Source organism: Microcaecilia unicolor, chromosome 1, assembly GCF_901765095.1.
Source record: "Microcaecilia unicolor chromosome 1, aMicUni1.1, whole genome shotgun sequence".
NCBI classification, from domain to species: Eukaryota; Metazoa; Chordata; class Amphibia; order Gymnophiona; family Siphonopidae; genus Microcaecilia; species Microcaecilia unicolor.
In genome coordinates, this window is record NC_044031.1 from 530,275,101 (window position 1) to 530,301,158 (window position 26,058).

Genomic DNA, 26,058 nt, shown 5'->3' on the forward strand with positions numbered 1-26,058 from the left:
GTCAAGTACAAAACATACTGTGCATCCAGTTTCTCCTTTCTGGGTAGTCAACTTTGGAATGCTCTCCCAAGACCCATCTGAGCTATTAATAACTATTTACCTTTCAGGAAAATGTTTTAAAGTCCCATTTTTTCAAGCAAGTTTACCCTAATGGACCAGCTTAATTCCACCAGATCACCTAAGATGTCGACGCTTACTCTGACCCCAATGTAATACTCAATCCCTCATCTTCTTCCCTCCATCCTTTACCATTTCCCTCCCATTCTCCTTCCCTTTCACCTATCATATCCTTGTCTACCTTCCCTATTCTAGTTCATTACGTTCTTTTCACATGTACTTTGTAATGCCTTTCATAATGTAAGTAGTTATGATCATCACAATTTATAATACTGTTCTTCCCTACATTTCCTTTACTGTATTCTTTACCATGTAAGATGCTTTCTTTTACTATGTAAGCCGCAGTGGACCTGCTGTATGTGGGAAAGAGCGGGATACAAATGTAATAAATAAATATCTTTACTATTAATTCCTAGCATCTTGTTTGCTTTTTTTGGCCGCTGCCACACATGGCACAAGATTTCAGGGAATGGTCTACAATGACCTCCAAGGTGGACCCTAGCATCAGGTAACTATGATTTGGGTTATTCTTCCCAATGTGTTATCACTTTGTATTTGGCCACATTAAATGCCATCTGTCCACATAAAATTTCATCTTCCATTTGGATGCTCAGTCTTCCAATTTCCTAAGCTCTTCCTGCAGTTTTTCCCAGTCCATATGTGTTTTAACAACCTTGAATAGTTTTGTGTCATCTGCAAATTTTAATCACCTCACTTGTTCCAATTTCCAGATCATTTATAAATGTTAAATAGCACCGGTCCCAGTACAGATCCCCGTGGCACTTCTCTAGTCACCCTCCTCCATTGTCCCATTAAACCATGTTTATTTATATGTTCCATAATTTTATTCTTTATAATAGTTTCCACTGTTTTACCCGGCACCAACGTCGGGTTTACAGGTCTGTAATTTCCCGGATTGCCCCTGGAACCCTTTAAAAAAAAAAAAAAAATCGTTATATTGGCCACCTTCCAATCTTCAGGTACTATGGATGATTTTATTTTAATTGTTTGTTTATTTTATAATACAACTCAGAGATGATATAGCAATTTGTAATATTATCTTCCACCGAAATCCCTAATAACATATGTTGAAATTTACTTAACACCTTCGACCTTAATAAGTAGGAAATTCAAGAATTACAGATCCAAGAAAAAGGAAATAAAATATTAATAATACATTTTTAAGATAATTAACACAGGAGTTTCTACTGACCCCGTTCATTCCCCCTAGCTATCACTCAGTGTGCATCTGTTGATTAACTTTCACATTCATTACTTCCTTAAAAACTAAAAATTCTTCTAATTGCTTAGGATCAAAAAATTGGAAAATTTTTTGACTGGAATAATATTTGGCATAAACAAGGAAACTTGAGAACGAAGTTGGCCCCAAGAGCCAAAGTTCTCTGACGCATAGCCAAAAAGGCCTTGCGCCTCTTCTGTGTCTCTCTAGACAAATCTGGGTAAATTCTTATTTTAGATCCTAAGAACAAAGAATCCAAGTGTCTGAAGAAAAGTTTCAAAATGGCATCTCGATCCATTTCAAAAGCAAACGACACCACCGCAGTAGTTCTTTGGGTAATAACTTCTAATGACGATTCCAAAAAGGATGTTAAGTTCATACCGTCTCCCATGTGTGATTGAGAAATACTATTTCCAACTTTATTCTGAATATAGTGCACGCGGACTATGGGAGGTAGTGATTCCCTTGGCATCCTCAGAACCTCATCCAAATATTTTTAAACCATTTCTACTGGTGATATCAATGAAGACCTTGATTGATTTTGGTTAGCCTCAAATTGTTTCTTGGATTGATTTTCCAAATATTCTATTCTACGTAAGGTAAAATTCCTTTCCTTAATTGAGACTTGACTCAATTTCTCCAGCTTATACAAATTTCTTTCAAGTTGTTTCACTCCATAAAACTGTTGGGTATTTATTTGCTCTTGATTTAAGACTGCCTCGGACAAAACCTTGATATCTGTAGTATTTTTTAAAGTCAAAGCTTGGAGGGAAGAATGAAAATTGAAACTCAAGTCCCAGAGTGACTGTAGTGTCACTACGTCTGGTTTACTTACAGACCCCAATGAAAGAACAGGAGGGGGGGGGGGGTTAAGGGTCTGGTTTAAATTAGAAGTTATCTTTGAGGAAAATTTTAAAGTTTGTTTTCCTACCAGATCACTCTCCACCACTTCATCTGGCATGGGCAGGTTCCCTCCCTGTATATTTGGCTCCTGTTTTGGAAGCTGAACTGCAGGCACTGCTTCCTTGCTTTCTCCTCCCGGCTGTGGGGGAGCCACACGCTCAACAGGGCTCAAAGAAACCCCATCTACACTGCCGGCCAATTCAGGACGGCACCGGTAGCGGGGGAACAGACTTGTCTGGGTCCTGCCTTTACCCCGAAGCGCTCCAAGGTCGATTGCTGGGCAAGGTGAGTACCAGCAGGGTTGAGGGACACTACCTTACTTTTCTTCTCCATTTCCCCATCTCGCAAGGGGTCCAGGAATCTTTCACAGCTCAAACTCAGAGTGCAAATCTGGGCATCCGGTGCAGGAACTCGCTACAGCACCATCTTGGATCCCACTATGGATGATTTTAATGAGAGGTTGCAGATCACTATCAGCAGATTAGCAATTCATGTTTGAGTTCTTTCAGTACACTTGGATGCATCCATCCAATCCAGGAGGTTTACTACTCTTTGATTTGGCTCAGTACTTCAGGTTCACTGAGATTTTTCATTTCCTCCATATCACCCTTGAAAATCATTTCTGGTACAGGCAGATTTCTTAAATATTCTTCCATAAAATCCTAAGCAAAGTATTAATTCAGTCTCTGTGCAATGGCAATGTCCTCCCTGAATGCCCCTTTTGCTCTTTCATGATCAAACAGTTCCATGGATTCTCTCACAGGTTTTCTGCTTCTGTTATACCTGAAAAAGGTGTTACTGTGCGTTTTTGCCTCTGTGGCAAGCTTCTCTTCATATTCTGTTTTACTCTATTTTATCAGTGCTTTGCATCTAACTTGCCAGTGTTTATGTTGCTTCTTATATTTTTTCATTTGGGTCCTTTTTTTTCCCTTTTTCCATTCTTTGAAGGATGCTCTTTTATCTCTAACAGCCTCTTTCACTTCACCTTTTAACCATGCTGGCTGTCGTTTTCTCTTATTTCCACCTTTGTAAATATATGGAATGCATCTGGTCTGGGCTTCCAAGATGGTATTTTTAAACAATATCCATGCGTGCAGCTGATCCTTTTAACTTCTTTTTAACCATTTTCCTCATTTTCTCGTAGTCGCTCTTATGAAAATTAAATGCTGCTACAGTAGATTTCCTTTGTAGCTTCACTGCAGATATTATCTCAAACTTGATTGCGTTATAGTTTCCTAACAGGCCCAACACTGTTATCTCTCATACTGTGCCCTGCATTCCACTAAGGACTAGATCTAAAATGGCTCCCCCTCTAGTCAGTTCCTGGACCAGTTACTTCAAGAAAGTCATTTTATTATGTCTAGGAATGTTACCTCCCTAGTGTTGTTTATTTATGCACATTTATATTCCACTTTTTTCCACATGTATGCAGACTCAAAGTGGCTTACAATGTACTGATAAGGCTATAGCCAGACCAGTTGTTATAAAATTACAATTACATGAAATAGGATAGAAGGAACAGTGTAAGAAGAAATAGGGAAAGGGTAAGGGAGTCTTAAAAAAAAAAAAAAAAAAAGGTCTATGGACATTTTATTAGGAAGGACTGTAGGTAATATGTGGAATTTCTGAAGTTGTCATTCAGAGATAGGCTGGTCTTAGGTAGATTCCAGATGCTGAGATGGTTCAGAGTGGCTTGAGCAACTATCGGCAAGGCAATCCGTGATGGGGAGCAGGTGTAATACCCATCCAGACCAGGAGAAATAAGCATGCCACGATTAGAACCGTTTAAGACAGGAAGAGATGTGAAGTGGCCGGACTGGCCATGTCGAAATAGCATGTTGCAATTGGTGTTGAAATCTGCTTCTTAACTGTCCACACCAGCTCCCTAAACGATTGATGCAGCAACCAGGAAACGTGGTTCAAAAGGCCCAACGGCGCTGCTTTGATGATCAATGGTTGGTGAACGGGCAGGAGCTAACAAGTGGCAGGCTGAGTACCAAGAGACAGAGACAAAGTGCAGAAGAAGCAGGGAGCAGGATATAACATTTATCCAGTCAATATTGGGTTAACTGAAATCATAAAGCTACTATCCAAAAAAAATCCCATCCCGCAGAAGTGATGAATGAGGCACTGGACCACTAAGGAAAACTTAAATCTAGACTTAAAATTGTGGAGAAAAAAGACCTCAATATAAGAGCCAGGTTCACAAGCCAACAATGCCACGTGACCCACTTGCAATCATCATTGGTCAAGAAAAAAAAAACTCCACGGATAAGAAAACTTTGTAATACAGTCTAGTGATCCTCAATCCAACACTTTAGTTATAGAACATGTCAATAGAGTGAGAAAAGTCTTATAATAGTGTCACCAGCCAAAATAAAAAATTGTGTGTTTCAGGAAAAAATATCAGCATTATCTGTCTAACTTCAGTTGTCCATTAACTGTACTTCCAAAGTTGCACCAACTTCTAGAATCCCAACAGGCATTCTGTGTAGCTGCTGCTGCTTCAGGGGTTGACTGGAGCACTCTGTCAACACTGCTATACTGTTATAGCTGTGTGAAGCTTAGAAGTTCACAAGGACAATGTGCATCCTTTTTACCCTGCTCTCTCCTTAAACACGCCTGGCTTTCACCATTGTTGAAACCTCTCTGGGGTTCCCTGAATGTCCTGTTTCAATAATATTCTTCAAGGATACTTCACACTGAACCATGTGCTCCTGGGCAACTGTCGCCTTCCATCCATTTTATTTTAAAATCTGCTCTATCTCCTTTTTGAAAGTTTTTATTGCCAGCAACCTGGTTCCATCCTGGTTAAGGTGGAGTCCATTCTTTCGGAACAGGCTGCCTTTTCCTAGAATGTTGTCCAGTGCCTAACAAATCTAAATTCCTCATCCCTTCGCCATCATCTCAACCACGCATTGAGACTTCAGAGCTCTGCTTCTTCTTGGGGCCTTCTTGTGGATCGGGGAGCTTTTCTGAAAATGCTATCCTGGAGGATCTGGATTTCAAACTTTCTATGTAAGAGCTTAAATTTGGCTTCCAAACACTCCCTTATTATTATTACATTTGTACCTCGCGCTTTCCCACATAATGCAGGCTCAATGCGGCTTACATAGTAATTTGAAATACAAAGTTAATAGAATTTTAATAAAACAGTAGTAAAACAATGTAAAGTTGGGCTTAGTAATGCATGATAAGTTGAGCTAGATAATATATGACTAGGATAAAAGAGGGTAGATAGGATAGTGTAATTTGGGAGAAAGGGTAAGGAGAGATGGAAAGAGAAGGATGGGAGGTTGGTATTTAAGTCAGAACGGAATTGGGGGTGGAAGTTGGCGAGATTAGGTTGGGGCATTTGGGTGGGCTTGCTTAAAGAGATGAGCTTTCAGCATTTTTCTAAAGGGCAAGAAGTCGTTTATTAATCGGATTGGTCTTGGTATAGCGTTCCAAAGCTGGCTGCCCAAAAAGGAGAAACTGGATGTGTAGTAGGTCTTGTACTTAATTCCTCTACAATTGGGAAGGTGTAGGTTAAGATAAGTTTGTGAAGAATTAGATCTGTTTCTAGCAGGGAGGTCGATCAATTCATTCACGTAGCCAGGGGATTCGCCGTGGATGATCTTGTGGGTCATTGTATTGATCTTAAAATTTATTCTTTCTTTGATGGGGAGCCAGTGAAGCTTTGCTCGAAGAGGTGATGGACTTTCGAATTTTAATTTGCCAAAAATAAGTCTGGCAGCCGTATTTTGGGCAGTTTGGAGTCTTTTCAGTATTTGGGTTTTGCATCCTAAAAAGACACTGTTGCAGTAGTCTGCGTGGGTAATAACAGTAGAGTGTATCAGGTTCCTGAAAGTGTTGAGTGGGAGATAAGGCTTCACTCGTTTCAATATCCACATCATATTAAACATTTTCTTCGTGGTGAGCTTAGCGTGGTTATCAAAAGATAAATGGCTGTCTATCGTTACGCCCAGTATTTTTAAGTTGTCAGATATGGGGAGTTTGACATCAGGGGTGTTGAGAGTAGTCGGGAGATAAGGGGAATATTGGGAAGAGAGAACCAGGCGCTGCGTTTTTTTCTATATTTAATTTCATTTTAAAAGCATTAGCCCAGGAGGTTAGAGTGGTAATGGCAGTATTGATTTTGTCGTGGATTTCAGATAGATTGAATTTAAAGGGGATATATATGGTGACGTCATCGGCATAAATGAAAGGATTTAGACCATGTTTGGTTAGTATTCTGGCCAAGGGGATCATCATAAGGTTGAAAAGTATTGGGGAGTGTGGAGATCCCTGTGGTACTCCACATTCTGATGACCATGGGGATGATAGATTTGTAGCTCCTTTGACTTGATAGGATCTGGTAGTAATGAAGTTATTAATCCAGTTGATAATGTTTCCACCGATCCCAAGTTTGTCCAAGAGTTTGGTAAGGATTGAATGGTCAACCATGTCAAAAACACTGGATAAGTCAAATTGTAAGAGGATGATGTTGTATCCGTTTGCTATTTCAAGTTTGAATTTAGATATTAAGGTTAGAAGAACCGTTTCAGTGCTGTGGGCAGGTCGGAAGCCCGACTGGGACTTGTGGAGGATGGAGAATTTCTGAATATATTCATTAAGTTGTGAGGTCACTCTGTTTTCCAATAATTTGGTGATTAGAGGTATGGATGCAATTGGACGGTAGTTGGTAACATCATTCACATTTTTCTATGTCGTGGGTACCCATATGTACCAAGACAGCTGACTATTCCTCAGCACTATCTAAAATTCTATCTAGGTGATGCATGAGGTTAGCCACTTTTGCACCAGGCGATCCACATGTCCACCAACCTTCCTGCTGTCTACATTCCTAATAATAGAATCACTAACTACAACAGCTGTCCTAACTCTTCCATCCTGGCAGAAGCTCCTAGGGACACATCCTCTATGTGAGAAGATATTACATCCTGGGGTGGGGAGTTCCTGACTACAGGATTACTTCATACTTCACCAAGGTGATGTTCTTCTTTAGGAGACCATCCACCTCCAAGGCAGCACAGGGGTTTGCTAGATTGGAGATGGGACTTTTCTACAACTTCTCTGTAGGCACCTTAGTAAAGAGGGACCTAGGGTAGTATGTGGACTAGTAATTCCTGGTTGTTTTGAAAGGCTAATTGATACGATTTTAGGAAAATGTGGATTTATTCCTATGTTCTTTTGTTTGCCTTAAATTATTTCTCTCCTCCCATTTGATGTTTGGTGGAAAGTACCTTATGTTTTGTCATTATTTCTTTGTTTGGAGTTTTCCTATTGTGTAATGACTTTTTATTAGTCTCATGTTTGTATGATCTTGTTTGAAATAGCAGCTATTTTTAGAGGCGTTTTTACTGTAACAGTCTCTTGCGGCAGAATTTGGAAGAGATCCCTATTCCTTTTTTTTTTTTTTTTTCTTAGTTTTACATTATAACATTCACAAAAGAACACAATAACAGAAATTATTAGAAATTAAATCATTTCAGAAATTAGCATACAGGAAAATATTCTCATTTTCATAGACCACTATCAGTGGGATCCAAGAATCAGAAATTAACTTACACAATATCATCTTAAATTTTAGAACAGAGGCTAAACCAACTATACAATCAAACAGCAGCATTATTCTAGTTAATTGCCCCAGAGGGATTTCTCAAACTTTCTTTAGCAATTACAAATTCTTGAAGTTTCATGGGGTCGGTAAAAAGAAAATTATTAGTCTCATAAGAAATTAAACATTTACATGGGAACTTAATAAAGAAAGATCCCCCTAGGGCTAAAACTCTTGCCCTAAAGGCCAGGAGTTTTTTCCTCCTTAACTGAGTTTCCCATGATAAATCAGGAAAAGTTTTAATCTGTCCCCCCATGAAATCTTCTTTCATATATTGAAAATATATATGTTGAACATTAATTTTATCCAGTTCAAAAGCGAAGGATACCAATAAAGTAGCTCTCTCTGTTATAACAGAGGATTCTAAGAGTTCTGTTACGTTTAAAGATTCTTCACCTACATTTGGTAATTGTTAGATCACCTTTTTTCCTTTTACATAATAAGCTTTTGTCACTGGTGGGTAATCATCATTTGTGAAAGTCAAAATTTGTGAGAAATATTTCTTAAACAGCTCCTTTGGGGAAATAAATGTTGAAACAGGAAAGTTCAAAAGTCGCAAATTATTCTTCCTGAGTTGATTCTCAAGGAACTCATATTTTCTAGTAACTACATTTCTTTCCTTAATTAGTGCTGCTGTTGTTTCTTTTGAAGATACCGTTTCAATTTCCAGTTTTTTAATAGCATCAGTGTTTCCCTCTACTTTGCTGGATAATTGTTGAAGATTATTTCTTAGTTCCTGAGTCTCTCCTTGAAGAGATTCAGAAATTTTTATTAAAGATGAGTCAAGCCTCTGAATGACATTCCAGAGCATGTCAATTGTAACTGAGGCCGGTTTTACCAAACCACAAATTCCCCCGGAAATACCTTCTCTGGGCTGCAACGGCGTCGAGGTAGATCTCAAACCCTCGATTGATGTTTCTCCAAAGAGAGATTCAGCGAGTAAGCCTCCTCCGAGCGCTTTAGGAAACAAGCCCACTTCGGACGTCCTCGAGCGATCGCTGCTTAAAGCAACACTGCATCCGGGTTGCAGCGGGGTTAGGCCTTGCGAAGGAGGACTGAGCGTCACTCCCTTGCTACTGCTGTGTGCGGATGTCTGCGCTATTGAGGTAAGAATTGGAGTCTCCGGCGCCCGGATCCCGTATGCCTCCAAAGTAGATTGGCGCGAGGTGGGGTTCCCAACCGCTCCCGAGGAGGCAGGGGTAGCGGTTTTTCCCTTTCTCTTGCCCATTTCACTGGGGACGCACCGCACTGCCAAACACACAGCGGAGGTACGGGAGCTCTCACGACGCACGTCTGTTCACCTGCGCCATCTTGGATCGAGAGATCCCTATTCCTATCAGTTTTTGTTGGGAATGGTGGCCATTTTTTCTGTGGAAACTGATTCTTTCATTGGGTACAGGAAGAATCGTGTTTTTGCGCCTTTCTGGATCAGGGACTGACATCCTTCCCTCCCTTCCCACCCCTCCCCCTTCCACTGTGCTGTAGGGAGGGTTCCACAATTATTTCAGGCACTCTTGGAGTTCCTTAGGCTGTCTCTGGAATCCAGGCCCCCTGCCATCAGTGGAGCATGTGAGTTGCCTCAGAGTCTGGCTGGAGCACAGAAGCCTCTTGAGGGGCCTTCTGGTTGTAGTCATTGTTGGGTATGATTTTCAAATCAAGTGGCTTGAAATCGTGATTTTAAAATCATTTTGTATGATGTTTGAACTTTATTTAGAGGAGTGTGGTAGTTGTGTTAGTCCACTCTTAAGGTTATCAATAGAAATCAAACAAAATAAAACATGGAAAAGAAAATAAGATGATACCTTTTTTTATTGGACATAATACATTTCTTGATTAGCTTTCGAAGTTTGCCCTTCTTCGTCAGATCGGAAATAAGCAAATGTGCTAGCTGACAGTGTATATAAGTGAAAACATTCAAGCATTACTATGACAGTCTGACAGTGTGGGAGGATGGAGGTGGGTAGGAGGTATGCATGGGGACATCAAAGCATATCATTGATATTCTAACAGAATGGGTGTGGAGATCCACAGAGACATACAGCTTTATGGTTTATAATGGGCTAGGAACCCCAGATCCTTGTTAAGTCCTTTCTGTTGGGTGTTAAAATATTCAATCATTCTGACTTCATAGGTCTTACATTCTTGTATGGTTTTAAAGTTACCTTTCAGTATTCTCACTGTGAAATCACTGGTACAGTGTCCTGGTTCTGTGAAGTGCTGTCCCACCGGGGTGGGGGCCCTACTGGCTGTATTGTTCGTGTGAAGTCTATGTAAATTGAATCTTGTCTTAAGCATCTGGCCAGTTTCTCCAATATAGCATCCTTCGTTACATTTTTTTTTACACTGAATGATATATACCACATTGGCAGATGAGCAAGTGAAAGATCCCTTTATGTTGAATATCTTTCCTTTGTGGATAACTGTAGGGTCCTGTGAAATATTTTGGCATAGTTTGCAACTGGATAAATTACAGGGACGTGTGCCCTTCTGTTCCTTTTCAGTCTGTGATGGAAGTTTACTTCTGATTAGCTTGTGTTTTAAGTTGGGTGGCTGTCGGAAGGCCAGTACTGGTGGGGATGGGAATATCTTTCAGTAATTCATCCTCCTAGAGTATAGGTTGTAGATCTCTTATGATTTTCCTCAGTTTTTCCAGCTCTGGATTGTATGTCACTACAAGGGGGATTCTGTCTGTGGATTTTTTTCTCCTTGTACTGTAGCAGATTCTCCCTGGGTGTTTTGAGGGAGGAGGCAATATTCTTGGAGATTATTTTGGGGTTGTAGCCTTTCTGTTTGAAGATGCGGTCAGGCTTTTAAGGTGTCTGTCTCTGTCCCCTGGGCCAGAGCAGATACGGTGGTATCTTGTGGCTTGGCTGTAAATGATGGATCTTTTTGTATGTGAAGGATGGACGCTGGAGTTGTGGAGGTAGCTGCATCTGTCTGTGGGTTTCTTGTATATAGATGTTTGTATACAGCCATCACTGATTGAGACCGTGGTGTCCAAAAAATTGACTTTTTCTGGGGAGTAGTCAATTTTGAATCTGATTGTAGGATGGTATGTATTGAAGGCAGAATAAGAACTCTAGATTGGCCTTGTTCTTGTTTATACAGATTTTTTTTGTGTTTGTGTGTCTCAATTAGTGGGGCAAAACTGTGAATTCGCTATTGCTGCCCAACCAGATATAATTTTTTTTTTTGCGAATGGTTAAGCACATTTTTCTTCTCATGTGAATGGTTGTGCCCTGATAGGATCTTAATTTAGTGCTGTCCTTGCTGGCTAGGTATTCTTTTGAGCCTCACTACTTATCTGTCCTTTTTGGTGAACTTTTTATCATTTGAACAGTTTCCTCTTTTTTTTTTTTTTTTTTTTAGTGGCACAAGTATTCTCCTTTTCATATGAATTGAGTGTGTGTGTGTGGGGGGGGGGGGGGGGGGGGGGGTTCTTCCTTTTTTCCAGAAGCCTTCCAGTGGGAGGATAAGGTATCACTCTGCCTAAACTTAATTTTGACAGGGCAGTCATCCATTACCTGGAGGTCACTAAATCCTTTTTGTAATTCAGATCATGTTTCTACCTTCTATGGAGGACAAAAAAAGGTATAAGCCTCACAGGTGTGCAACACCGAAAAAGCAAGCAGTGAAGCACAAAGAATCCAGTTGTTTAAAAATCAAACAAGTTTTTATTGGTAAGTTTGGTTCCGCTGGTTGTGAGGACTCAGCACAGCTGTGTTTCGGTAACAATGACTGTGTCAGTCTTTCAGCCTTTCCAGTAGAGCAGGGGTAGTAAGTAAGTTAATCTGATGAATAGCACTATTAAGTTTGCTTATTTGGTCTATAAGTTAAGGGTGGGTTCGGATATTGTTCCTTTGTTATTATTGAGGAAAGATTCTCATGGGCTTCTGCCTTTAATGTATTCCATAACTGGTGGGAGTTTAGAGGAGGGTGTTGTGCCTTCAGGTTGGAAGTGGTCGGCTGTCTGTCCAGTCCTGAAGGACACTACCAAGGATTCAAGGGAGGTAGTTAATTACAGGCCTATTTTGAATTTTTGCTGTTTAGCAAAACATGCGGAGAAGCTGGTACTGCCCCAACTAGTAGATTATGTAGAGGCAGCAAAGGCCCTTAGCCCATACCAATCAGGGTTTAGATTAGGTCTGATCCTTTTGCTCTTGAACAGCAGGGCACAGGGGATGAGGCAAAGTTGCTTCCATAGCGTCCCACAGATCAATCTAGAGACTTGTGGGTTATGTCCCTCTACCAGCAGGTGGAGATAGAGAACTTCAGATGTTTACTATATGTGGTCATGTGCAGTCACCTTAACTTCAGTATGCTCTCTATCTATTGGGCAATGGGAAGTTGTTTCCTTTGCTTTGGAGCTCCAACCAGGGAGATTCCTTCCAGCTGAGTTTGGGCGTCATAAGAGTCTAGGGTGTTTACGATTCAACTTTTCACAATGGTAACCTTGCAGTGTGTAATAGTTCTGTCTGGTGGGGAGAGTTTCTAGCCTCCCTGGACCTCAAGGAAACGTACTTTCATATTCCCAGTGCTCCTTGCTGCAGAGGGATCTTAGCGATTTATGACCATGTTACCAAAGACATTTTTGCAAGGTCATGGTGGTAGTGGCAGCTTTCCTTCATGAGGATGGATTGCAGGTTCATCCATACCTTGTGACTGGCTGATTTGCGACTCTATCAAGAGACTCTGCAAATTTCATACAAGATAACTACTCGTTTTCAGTCCTTAGGATTGGTAATCAGTGTCACCAAGAGTCAGTTGTTTCCAGCACAAATCTTGGCTTATCGGGGAGTGCTGTTCCATATAGGCTTGGGAAGTCCTTTCTTCCTTTTGCTCCTTAGCAATGTGCCAACACAAGTCAGGTTTTACTTTCCCTACCAGGTCCAGGATATGGGAATATATTCAAGTTATGGGCACAAGGTTCTCTTTCTTGGACATTCCCCTATGGGCCTGATTCCGTAGCAGACCACTTCGGGGGTTCCTTCTCTGCTTTGGTCCCCATCTCTATGGTTCCCTTCAAGCCAACTTAGTCTCAATGGGTGATTTCAACACATCTTTCCGCTGATATTTCAGAAGTTCTCTCTCCCTGGAGGTGGCAATCTGCAGCTTGTAGGCTGCTAGGGTGTGCCATAGCTGGTGGCAACAGATTTCAGATCTCTTCCAGAAGGCAGACAGTCGACCGCCTCCTCACTTGCCAGGTCGACTTAAGTCGAGGCCGACTTAGTTGCCAATTTTCTTCTATGATTTTTTTCGGGCATCAAATAAGCAGATGTTTTTGGCAGTCACATCCTGTCGTTTGATGTGGTTGCGCTGCTGGGCGGTGAATTCATCTTCTAACAGCAGCAGGTTCAGCTCCCTTATCAGGGCAAGCTATTATTTGAGGACTCCATGAAGTTGGTGGAGGATCTGGGTGACTAATAGACTCAGTGTCTTCCTGAGGACATGTCTACAAGTTCTTTTCGGTCGGGTCAGGCTCCCCCTTATCTTTACGACACCAGGACTATCGTCCGGGGCAGTCTAGTTTTCTTTAACAATCCAGTCCAGGCAGGTTCTCAGAACACCCAACTTCATCCATTTGAGATCCTCTGGATTTCTACTTGTGACGGGGGCGCACAGTCCTGTCTTTTTTGCATATAGTGGTTTCTGCCTTCCATCCCATCCCTGTCTCGACAACTGGTTAATCTGAGCGGTGTCTGAGCAGGAGAATCAGTTGGCCACCGATAGGGTCCTTGTGCTTTTGCAATCTCTGGGTTGGGTGATCCATTTTACCAAGAGTCACCTGGTGCCAACTCAGTCCTTGGAATATCTGGGAGTGTTCCTGTCAGAAGGCTTAAGCTGTTCTCGCAAGTGTGCAGCCTGTTGCAGTTGTTCAGCTCTCGAGTCTGGGATTATTTTCAAATTTTGGGCTCGATGGTGGCCATGCTCGAGGTGGTATGGTGGGCAAGTGTGCATATTCGTCCCTTACAGCACTCCCTCCTGAGTTGGTGGCTGCCAATGTTCGAGGAGTATCTGTGCCACTTTCCATGGTTGGCCTGAGCAAGGCACAGCATGGCTTGGTGGCTTTGTGACTCCAACTTGCACAGTGGGTTGTAGTAGTGACAGATGCCAGTCTCTCGGGTTGGGGAACCCATTGTCTCCTCTGGTACGTAGAGGGGTGCTGGACTGCATTGGAAGCGGTGTGGTCCATCAATTGACTGGAGCTGAGAGCAGTAGTGAATGCTTTGCAGTGCCTATTGGAGGGCAAAGCTGTCTGTGTTCTTTCAGAAAACACAACAGTGGTTGCCTATATCAATTGGCAGGGAGGCACACAGGTTTTGCCTCTGGCAGCTGAAGAACTCCGTCTTCTGGTGTGTGTGCTGTGTCTGTTGGCGCACATTCTGGGGCAGCGCAGCATCCAGGCAGATTTTCTCAGTTGGACTCCGCGGAATGGGAGTTGTCCGCAGAGGCGTTCTTCTGATTTGTCTGCATTCGGAGATACTGGAGATCGATCTGATGGCTACCCAAGAGAACGCCAAAGTGCTCAAATTCTTCAGCAGAAGAAAAAAAATTGGGGTCTGCAGGCGTAGACGCTCTGCTTTAGCTGTGGCCGGAGTCGGAGCTCCTGTATGTCTTTCCTCTGTGGCCCTTAATAAGGGTGAGTCTTGCACAGGAGTGCGCATCACAGGGGTCCAGTCGTGCTGGTGGCTCTGGATTGGCCCTGTGGGCCATAGTATTCAGATCTGGTTCGTCTTCTGGAGGATCCACCTTTGCATCTTCCGATGACCCCGGATTTTCTGCATCAGGGTCCGGTCCAGATGGAAGATTCCTCCACTTTGGTCTTATGACTTGGCTCTTGAGTGGTCCAGATTGAGAAAAAAGGGATATTTGGACGCTGTGAGAGCTACGTTACTTCAGGCTAGAAAGCATTCCACCATGACGGCTTATGCTCGGGTGTGGCGGATCTTTGCAGAGCTGTGTGCTATGCACTAGGGGTCTCGCTTTACAGCATTGGTTTCTCAGATGTTGGCCTTCTTGCAAGGTGGGCTGCAGAAGGCCTATAATTCTCTCCGGGTTCAGGTGGCTGCCCTCGTGTGTTACAGAGGACGCATGGCTAGTGCTCCACTGGTGGCGCATCCAGATGTGATTTGGTTTCTGCGGGGGGGAGACTCGTCATCTTCGTCTTCCACTTCGTCGCCCATGTCCTGCTTGGTGTCTGAACCTGGTGCTTCAGGTTATAAAGCGGGCATAGTTCGAGCCATTACACAGGCCATCTGAGAGAGATCTAATGCTGAAAACAGTGTTTCTGGTGGCCATTGCTTCACTCATCGGGTCTCCCAGATTCAGGCTTTGTCATGTCAGGACCTATTTCTTCAGTTTTCGGAAGTGGGCATCACACTTCATACTGTCCCATCCTTTTTGCCAAAGGTTATTTCTGCCTTTCAATCAGCCACTTTTTCTGCCTTCATGTCGACAGGAGGATTATCCAGCGACCCTTTGCTTATTGGATGTTTGGAGAGCTGTTCTCTGCTATTTGCAGATGTCGAATGACTTGGTGTTCAGATTATCTTTTTGTGCTGCTCTCGGGGGCTTGAAGGGGCGATGCTGCTTCTAAGGCGACTATTGCTCGCTGGCTTAAGGAAGCCATTGTTTCGGCATAGATTTTGCACGGTCGGGCTCTGCCGGCTGCTCTGCGTTCTCCACGAGGGCTCAGGAGACCTCTTGGGCAGAAACATCGGTTCTCCTGTTGCAGATTTGTTGGGCAGCTACCTTGGTGTCCCGACATACTTTTTCAAAAGCATTACCGAGTAGATGTGCTTGCGTGGGCAGATTCGCGTTTTGGATTAGCGGTTTTGTCCTGGTGGCGGCGGCGGCTTCCCACCCTAAGTAGAGTTGCAGGCACTAAGGAAGGTAAAATTATGTCTTACCTGATGATGATTTTCTTTCGTTTAGTCGCAGCAGATGAATCCAGGATCCCTCCCTATGGGCCACCGCACATTCCGACTCCCTAGAGATTCCTTTTCCATTTGGGGACCTTTGGTTGCCTTTTGCTCTTTTTCAGGTGCAGATGATAAAGAAATTAAGGAAACAACAATACAAAGACAGAAAACTCCAAGAAAAGGAGTTCTGGAACGATTTAGTTCTTCCTGACTATGTTCTTACGGTTAGCGACTTTGGTTCTGTTTGCAGTTGCTGAGTTGCACCTTTCGGTTGTGAGAGGTTTACATTTCTTGTTTTCCCTTTCTACTGCTTTCGGATGAGGCATATACTAACTGATGGGAGGGGCTTGACTGTCTGGTATTGCTGCCTTCAGTTTGATTATCTCTATCTGCACCTGCTGGTAGACAGATACAACCCACCAGTTGCTGGATTCATCTGCTGCCACTAAAGGAAAGAAAATGATCAGGTAAGATATAATTTTACTTTGAGGCCCTGATGACTGCTTGTGTATAAAATAGTCCAGATTAAACCGTTAAGTTGTATTCCTGTGCTCCCACTCTACAATGAGATGGAAGTAATAATAGTATCTGAATATTCCATTTTTGGATCATCAAAGGCTTTTAACAATGATTTTTAAGAATTTTATATTTGAATTACCATATATTTTTATATTTTTCAGGCTGCTGATACTCTTGCAGTGAGACAAAAAAGGAGGATTTATGACATCACCAATGTTTTGGAAGGAATTGAATTAATTGAAAAAAAGTCAAAAAACAGTGTCCAGTGGAAGTAAGCTTATTAAATTTCATAAGAACATGTTTAGCTTCCTTCCATTCCCCCCTCCCCCCTTACCATTTTAGGATAGGCTGGCAATAATAAAGATGTGGTTGTCTGGGCACTTATTATAATGGTTTTGATTTTTTTCTTTTTTAATCTTAAATATGTGTGTGTGTGTATTTATCAACCTAATGGCCTAGTTGCATCACATTGCAGACAACCAGATGAAGGAATCTGTCAAATTCACTACTTTAAGAAGAGGAAATTCTTGTTACTGCTTTTAACACCTAGTGTCTGGCTTAAAATGAATATTTTCAACAGACGTTACTTGTCTTATGTAAGTTGTGATCGCGTCTCTGTTTATGATATTTACATTTCTTTCCAGTGTATTAACACCCAGTACTAATGCTTTCATGGCCTCATTTTTTTTTAATACCTTGTCTAGTGTTTTCAAAGCCATTTGATTCTTACATTTTTAATCCTGCAGGCATACAGATTAGAAGATGGACCTACTACTACATCCTACTTACGTCGTATTTATTGTCACTTGTTTGTCATGGTTTAAACGTCTTGTCAGGAGTAATCTGCAGTGAAAACAAAACCGTACTGCTTTTTAACATTTATAAATGATCTAGAGATGGGAGTAACTAGTGAGGTAATTAAATTTGCTGATGATACAAAGTTATTCAAAGTTGTTAAATTGCAAGAGGATTGTGAAAAATTACGAGAGGATCTTATAAGATTTGGAGACTGCGCATCCAAATGGCAGCTAACATTTAATGTGAGCAAGTGGAAAGTGATGCATGTGGGAAAGAGGAACCTGAACTATAGCTACGTGATGCAAGGTTCCATTTTAGAAGTCACCGATCAGGAAAGGGATCTAGGTGAGTAAGGTCCCTCCATATCGTTTGTCAAATTTGACAGGTGCCATGCCCACATTTGGGTCCCAGCCGATCAGAAATGAGGACATGCCCAAGCCACACCCACTCCCCCACCCTGCCCCTTGGATGATGTCACCTAATATGACTTGACCTAGCCGAAGCCCCATCTTTTGCATAGCCTGCCCCTAAAACCTTCCCCCTTTTTGCATAGACTCGACCTAAACCCCATCCTTTTTGGTGATGTCTCAAGGAAATGATGTCATAGCCATGCCCCTTTTTGAAGATGGCAGCCACCACTGTATGCATCACTTCACTTCCTGTTTCCACTACTAGCCGCCATCTTAAGTGGGTTATGTGACAGGAAGTGAAGTCAAAAACCCCCAACACTGCCCCCTACAGCCTCTATGGAATTTAGTCACGCATGTGCACCTTGACATTTTTTTTTTCTCACAGAAAGAAAAGACATTTTTGTCTTCTTTTTCTTATCAATGTTTTCTTTCAAAAGGATACTTGTTTACTTTTTGAAGCTGTTTCTTCACTTTTTTCTCACTGGAAAGAAAACGGGCATTTTGTTTTCTTTCAAAAGGATGGAAGAACTGGCCCCTCTCCTGTTTTCAAGAGAGATCGTGCCCTAAATGGCTGAAATGAGACAGAAAAATGCCAGAGGGGGGGGGATTGCTTTTGTAAGAGCTGAGCTGGTTTTCTTTAGCCACTTTGTAAGGCAGAGCGCCACTGCTTTCTGTTTGTGCCTCCCCCCTCCTAGCTAGCAGCAAAACTTACAGAGAGAATCACAGCTCTGTCGTAAAACAGAGGAACTTAAAAGTTACAGACAAGCCAACTTTTTTTCTTTTCAACGCTTTTATTGTAAATGAAAAAAGTGGAATGGCAGATTAAATGCTTTTCTATGGAGTTGTTTTGCCCCCTTGGCAGCTCGAAAGGAAAAAAAAAGTTTTTGCGTTTTTTCACAATGATTCTGTGAGATCAATTGCTGCCACCCCTCCCCTTCCCCCCCCAGCTAGCAGCAAAAATTACATCGTAATCTCAGCTCTGTTTCAAAAAGGACAGGCCCTCCTTCTCTCTAGCCACCCACTTCAACAGGCCCCCCTCCTTCTCTTGAGCCATCCACCCGTAGCTCCCTCTTCCTTCTCTCTAGCCACCCCCTCCTTTTTTCGTCATCCACCCACAGCTCCCTCCTCCTCTCTAGCTATCCCCCAACAGGCCCTCCTTTTTCTCTCTAGCCATCCCCCAACAGGCCTTCCTCCTTCTTCTCTCTAGCTGTCCACCCACAGAAAGAAAATAGGCATTTGTTTTCTTTCAAAAAGGATACAACCAGCAGGAGGAGGCAAAGAACACTGATTTTCAGTGAGATTACTAATATAAGGATCGGTGTTACTCTGAGAGGTCCAGTTCCTTGGGCTGGGGTCCCAGGTTGGCCAACTCTGCAGTTTTCACTCTTGGGGTCAGACCATGGACCTTCACCTGATGAGTTTGTGTAGGACGTTGCTCTGTGCCAGGGTTGGCCTATAGGTCTCCCTTGCTGGGCTCGGAATGAAGAAGTGAGGGTCCCATAGGATCCCTGTCAAGGGGAGGGGGGCGGTAAGTTAAGGGAACTTGCCTTTTTCTCCCTGTCTGTGTGGTCTCTGTTGCTTCTCCTTTGTTGTCCGCAGTCAGGCTCTGTTGGTCTGTGCGCCTTCCCCATAGTGGGGCTCCATGGGTGTGAAAAAAAATGAACAGGTCTGCCAGCAGGAGCTTGAGCCTGTGGGTTCAAGATCTCTTTAATAACTGGCTGGTCAGCAGTGGCTCAAGGAGGTGTGCATGGATAGACTCAGGCAGGCCAGGTGAAGTGCAGTAAGGCTTATCACAGCTTGCAGGCATGAGGCCTGACCATGATGGAGCATGGCAGGTGCTGTAGCATCTGTGGGGAGCATCAGATATGTTCTATGGCCAACTAATTCTGCGTAACATGTGATGGGGAATTGGTGAGGCAGGTAGCAGTGGTGAAAATTGTGGTAGATGGCCCAGGCTTGTGAAATAGCTCCCTATGTGGCTCATTTTCAAAAGAGAAAAAGTCCAAAAAGTGGCATAAATCTGCATTTGGATACAAAAATAAGCCTCAAAAAATTGCCCTAAATGACCAGATGACCACTGGAGGGAATCGGGGATTACTTCCCCCCCCCCCCCCCCCCCCCCCTTCCAAAACAAAAAAAAAAAAATGAGATTAAAAACATTACTTACCAGCCTGTGTGCCAGCCTCAGATGTTATACTTTGGCCATTAGAGCAGCATGCAGGTCCCTGGAGTAGTCTAGTGGTGAGTACAGTGCCTTCAGATAGGTGGACCCAGGCCCATACCTCCTCCTGCCTATTACATGTGATAGAAACTGTGAGCCCTCCAAAACTCACCAGAAACCTACTGTAACCACATATAGGTGCTCCTTCACCCATAAGGGCTATTGTAGTGGGTTTTGGGTGGGTTTCAGGAGGCTGAGCAGGCAAGGGAGCAACGGTGAGATGTGTGCCCTGGTGCCATTTTTTTTTTAAGTCCACTGCAGTACCCCATTGCTCTCCTGGGATGTCTGTGTGGCCAGTCTACTAAGAATGCTGACTCCTATATCCCAATGGCTTGATTTTGTGCGTTTTTCACTTGGACTTTTTCTTTTTTTTTTCGATGGACCAAATAAATAAATGCACAGAGCACAAAAACATCTACCAAATAGCCATTTTTGAAAAAAAAGAAAAAGATAGTTTTTCTGTTTTGAAAATGGGTATATTCCTCACTTGAATTTTGGACGTTTTTAGCAAAATGTCCAAAGTTGGACTTAAGACTTCATATTGAGAATGCCCCGCCACACCTCTTAAGTTGCAGAATCTTTTTGCTGTGGTACTTGATAAAAATTAATTATTTGACATAGTAACATAGTAGATGACGGCAGAAAAAGACCTGCGCGGTCCATCCAGTCTGCCCAACAAGATAAACTCACATGTGCTACTTTTTGTGTATACCTTACCTTGATTTGTACCTGTCCTTTTCCGGGCACAGACCGTATAAGTCTACCCAGCACTATCCCCACCTCCCAACCACCAGCCCCACCTCCCACCACCGGTTCTGGCACAGACCGTATAAGTCTGCCCAGCACTATCCCCGCCTCCAAACCACCAGTCCCGCCTCCCACCATCGGCTCTGGCACAGACCGTATAAGTCTGCCCAGCACCATCTCCGTCTCCCGCCACCGGCTTTGCTACCCAATCTCGTCTAAGCTCCTTAGGATCCATTCCTTCTGAGCAGAATACAGTGCACACAATCCTGGTAAAATCAATTTAGGCCCCTGTTTACTAAGCTGTGCTGTAGGCATGCAAACATTTTAGTGCACTCTAAAAATGAGCATGCTCTGTTAGCAACACCCATTATATTCCTGTGGGTGTGTCTATCAGCGCACACTAATGTTTAGCGTGCCGACAGCTCAGCTTAGTAAACAGAGCCCGTAGTAAACAAAAATGCAAAACTTCAACATCCTCAAAGCAGTTACTTGTAGGAAACGTACTACACACATTAAGGATTTGTTCATTACTACCTTCAGCATTCTTTTGGAGATGAAATCTGTGGGCTTCCCCTTGGTACTACTGTAATCCAGAAAATCCCCAAATTATCTATTACAAAAACCCTATGAAATCTGAATTTAATGTTTTGTTTTGTTTTTTTCCCAATCAAAAACAGAAAAATAAAGTGAAGAAAAAGACCTTGGTCAAAAAGGAGCTCTTAATATACCTAGCAAAACTGACCTTAAATATCTCATAATAATCATTAGCCAAAAAACTCCACCACATATAACTGAAAAATCAGTCAAAATCCAGATCAACCATAATGTTCTTACAAAATTCAAAAAGTTATTATATGATGCACATTTCTGATCCCAGACTCTGCCATCCCTCTGTTCAATTTTCCTAGGCTTAAATACTTTATATGCTCATATGTAAATACACTTATCTTTGTGGAAGCCATCAACACTTTTGAGGGGCTTTTGAGTTGCGCTTATGTGTTCAGCGTCATTCCCTGAAGCAACTCTTTCTTTTTTTAAATTTACATTTCAATGTGACATCCAAAATAAATTGAATTAAGGATATCAATACAGGAAAAAAACAAATATCTAAGGAAAATTTAAAGCTATAAAGTTCGCTATTGGAGGAGGCAAAATTGCCAAAGTCCAGAGGAAAGTGGATTAAAGAGTTTAAAAAAAAAACCCAGCCATATTTAAATGTCAAAATTAATAACGGCACAGAATTATGGAGGTGGCTCTCATTAACAGCAGAACCCTTTTCTTCCATGAAAAACTGCAATTGGGAAGCATCCTAAAATATGTATTTATGATTTTATTTACTTATATCCCACATTTATCTAAAAATTAATTTTGGTTCAATGTAGCTTACATTTAATAATACTCAAGTTAAATGACACATTTGCAAGGATATCTTAGTTGACACTGTGCCCTTATATTGATAACTTGTTGACGAAGGGAAAGGAATTGCCTATGTCTAGATTGAGTAGACCTTGCTACATTAGGAAAAATCAAAACTTTTTTACCAAGAAAGTTCAAATCTTTAGTATTTAAAATAAAGTCGCAATAAGGCTTCCTTATCCTGGTTGAAAACAAAAGTCACTAACAAGGTTAGTTTCACCACAACCTCCTCTTGTGATTTCTCCAATATGCACCTATCTCATGGTACATCCACCATAGATGATTCTCTAACCGGGATTGACTGCTTTTTAGAAATAGGTATATAATTCTGTGCAGTGGAGGTAAACCCTCTGGAGAATATTTAAACACCTCCTACAGATATTTATTTAAAAAAAACCAAAAACTTCCTTAGGTGTTGGTCAAAAGCTGAGGAAAATTCAACAGGCGCAAAGTTAATTGTTATTTTTAAAGTTCTCCAATTTCCACTGGTATAAAATACAATCTTGTACTAAAGTACCTTGAGATTGTTTAATCTGTTGAACTTGGCCTGTAATCTCCTTGATCTTCTCATCCTGGTCTTTCACAGTATTCTCAGTTTGGATCCTGACTGCATTGACACCTACAGTTGGTAACACAGTGGCACATACCTTATGAATAGAGTCTGATGCAGTCCAAATGGTCTAAAGACTGCCGATGGTTTAACCAGGGAAGGAATAGCCAGTCCTTTCCCAAAATCATCCACCAGTCCTCTTGGTGTAGCCAGGGCCCTCTGCTTGGTTACCTGATGGTAAAATCCCTGAAGTAGAGGGCAACCTCTGTCATCTTAAGTGAAGCTACATGCAGTGGTACCAATCCCACTGCTTGCAGCATCTCAGATATTGCCATTAATCGAGGAGCAGGAGGAACAGCTGGGCTGACCGTAGTGTCGTTCTTCAATGCAAGGCTCTTCCATCACACCCTGCATAGCGGATTGGCCCAAAGTGACATTCTGGCATAAAAACTGAGAAATCTCTGTCTGATGAAGGGGGAAATGAGTGAGTTGGAAGGCGCTTTGGCACAGGAAATTGAAGGTAAAAGCCCCAGAGAGCTAAGAAAAAAGAAACCAGATGGTGCTCAGTTGGCAACATCCTTACTGGTAGCCATCTTGCCTCCTGAAGCAGTTGCTTTAGTGAAACAGAGAACCCTTGTCGGAGCTTGAGGACCATCGTTCTGCCTCTTCAAAAGTATTGGCTTCTACAAAGAGAGGTGTATTTACATATGAGCATATAAAGTATTTAAACCTATGAAAATTGAACAGAGTTTGGGATCAGTGATGTGTTTCAGAATATAGCTTTTTGAATTTTGTAAGAACACAATGGTTAATCTGGATTTTGACTGATTTTTATGAGTTGTATGTAGAAACATAGAAAAATCTAGGCAAATAAAGACCATATGGCCTATCCAGTCTGTTCGTCCATGCCATCTCTTCTCCCTATCATTCCCTTAGAGATCTTATGTACTTGTCCCAAGCTTTCTTGAAATCGTGTACTGTTGGTCTCCACCCACTTCCACTGGAGACTGTTCCACGAATTCTCCACCCTTTCCATGAAGTAGTACTTCCTCAGGTTACTTCTGAGTCTGTCCCCTTTCACCTTCATCTTATGTCCCCTCATTCCAGAGCTTCCTTTCAATTGAAAGAGACTGACCTCCTGTGTATTTATGCCACATAGGTATTTAAATGTATCGCACCTCCTCTCTTTCAAAGTATACATTTTGAGATCTTTAAGTCTGTTCTCATATGCTTTGACAAAGATCACTGACCATTTTTGTAGCCATCCTTTGGACCTACTCTATCCAATTATCTTTTTGAAGGTGTGGTCTCCAGAATTGTACACAGTTCTTCTAAATGAGGTCTCCCCAGAGTTTTTTTTAATTTTTTTTTTTATACAGGGGCATCACCACCTTTTTCCTACTTGCCTTTCCCATCCCTATGCACTGAAGCATCCTAGCTTTTGCAGTCAATTTTCAGTCACCTTTTCTACATGTTTGGCCACCTTAAGATAATCACATACGATTACATCCAAGTTCCACTCCTCTTTTGTGCACAAAAGTTGTTCACCCGCTAAACTGTACCATTCCCTTTTAAGTATTAAATCTAAGTTGCCAAATTCCAGACCATTTCTCTAGCCTCGCTAAGTCCTTCCTCATGTTATCCACACCATCAGGGGTGTCTACCCTATTTCAGATGTTGGTATTATCCGCAGAACAGCAAACCTTACCAGACAGACCTTCAGCAATATTATTAAAAAGAATCGGTCCAAGAACTGAACCTTGTGGCACATCACTGGTAACATTTTTTCCTCAGAATGAGCTTTATTTACCACTACCCTCAGACGCCTTTCACTCAACCAGTTCTAAACCCAGTCAGTCATTTTACAGCCTGTACCAAAGGCACTCAGTTTATTAGTCGCCTATGCAGAACCGTGTCAGAGCTTTGCTAGATGTGATGTATTTAGAGGTTAGCACTCTCCCGCAATCTCTCGTGGAGATTTTTGGTCGATGATTATTGTGAATTATTTAAAGTCTGTTTTGGCTGTGTATGTGAAAAGCTCCGTTTGAACTGTGATCTTTTTCCACTGTTTTCTAATTTTGTCTTTTTTTTTCTGTTTTTGATTTAAATTTTCAGATCAGATTTCATAAGGTCTTTATAGTATATATTTTTGCGATTTTTTTTTTTTTTTTCCTGGATGTTGTGTGTCCAATTTTTTTTTTTTTAGATACTGCTGTACAGACTTCTCAAACACACTCCTAGCAGCTAGAGTCCCATCATTGACTCCAGGAAGGAAGGCACTTTTTTTTTTGGTCTTTCTGGTTCTCAGCAGTTCTAAACAAGAACCCCAAGAAATCTCCCAAATACTACTGAATGCATCTAACACAAGGGAAAACAAGGATTACTGAAAGCAAGGAGCTCAGCAGGAGGCTGGGAAACCTGAGGCATTGGCAAGTAAGGCTAAAGCCTGAACCAAACGCAGGTCTGGACAAGAAAACAAAACTGAAACGGCAGGGAGCAAGCCCGTGTGTGGGGCAGAATTACCCAAACCTGCCTTGGGCTGGTGATTGCTGGGCCATTCAGGAAACAACAAACTAAGATTACCAGAAGTACAGGATATAGCTAGGAATGGGTTGAGTAGAGCCAGAGTCTCAAGAGATATAATAGTTCTTGGAAGGCAGGCATGTGCTGTCCAATCCAAGGGTCACTGGTTCAAGGCTGGCTCATATCTGACCTATTTTAATAATACTATGGGGGGAAAAAGTACACATGAATAAAAACCTAACATTTCTGGCGGTTTGGGGTTGCAAATTATTATATGAAATGAGATGGAAAATGTTTCCATTTCCTATGTTTCAAATGAATGTATGAACATAAGCTAGGACATCTTTAAACCTTCAGAACACAGCATCATAAAGCTATTTTATGAATGTTTATTGCTTGAATAATTTAAATAACTAAAATTACAGTGTAATTTATTATGACTTCAGTTGTTTTACTAATTAACAAATGTATTTGCTTTTGTTGGTTTTTTTTTTTCTCTGGTTTGGTTTTATACTATTTGTGTTAATTACCAAGAAGAGGAACTATGGGGTCCAGCATCTGTGAACTTGGAGTTCTTGAAATAGCAAAATGATTTTTTTTATTTTTTTTATTTTAGAGGTGTAGGTGCTGGCTGTAATACTAAGGAGGTCATAGAAAAACTGAGACATCTTAAAGCAGAAATTGAAGAGCTGGAATTAAAGGAAAAAGAACTTGATCAGCAAAAATTATGGCTTCAGCAAAGCATCAAAAATGTTATGGATGACTCTGTCAACAATAGATATCCTTTTTTCCTGAAACATACATGCAGGATTGCAGTGTTATATTTTAGAAACTGTTAATGCGTTCACTGGAAGTTTTCAGATATATGAATATGCAGTAGTTAAACTAATTGAAGTGCCATAATTGTTTTTAGTTCAAATATATAAAGTTGTACATAGACCTTTTTTAATTTTAAGTATTTTCAAATTTTTACAGACTTAGCAAGAAGGAGAATTAAGTCCACATAAATGAGGAGAAAGGAGAATAACTCTAAAACATAAATAAAAATAAGCAAGAAATCAGCAACAAACAT

General features: G+C 41.7%; 1 protein-coding gene across 1 annotated transcript in view; it reads left to right on the top strand.

The window, feature by feature from the left end:
* E2F5 (E2F transcription factor 5) overlaps nt 1-26,058 on the top strand; it is a 95,394-nt gene that overhangs the window by 21,877 nt on the left and 47,459 nt on the right. Inside the window, exons 2-3 of the mRNA XM_030216101.1 lie at nt 16,483-16,592; nt 25,603-25,764. Of these exons, the coding sequence (XP_030071961.1) occupies nt 16,483-16,592; nt 25,603-25,764 (272 nt within the window). The remainder of the gene's footprint in view (nt 1-16,482; nt 16,593-25,602; nt 25,765-26,058) is intronic.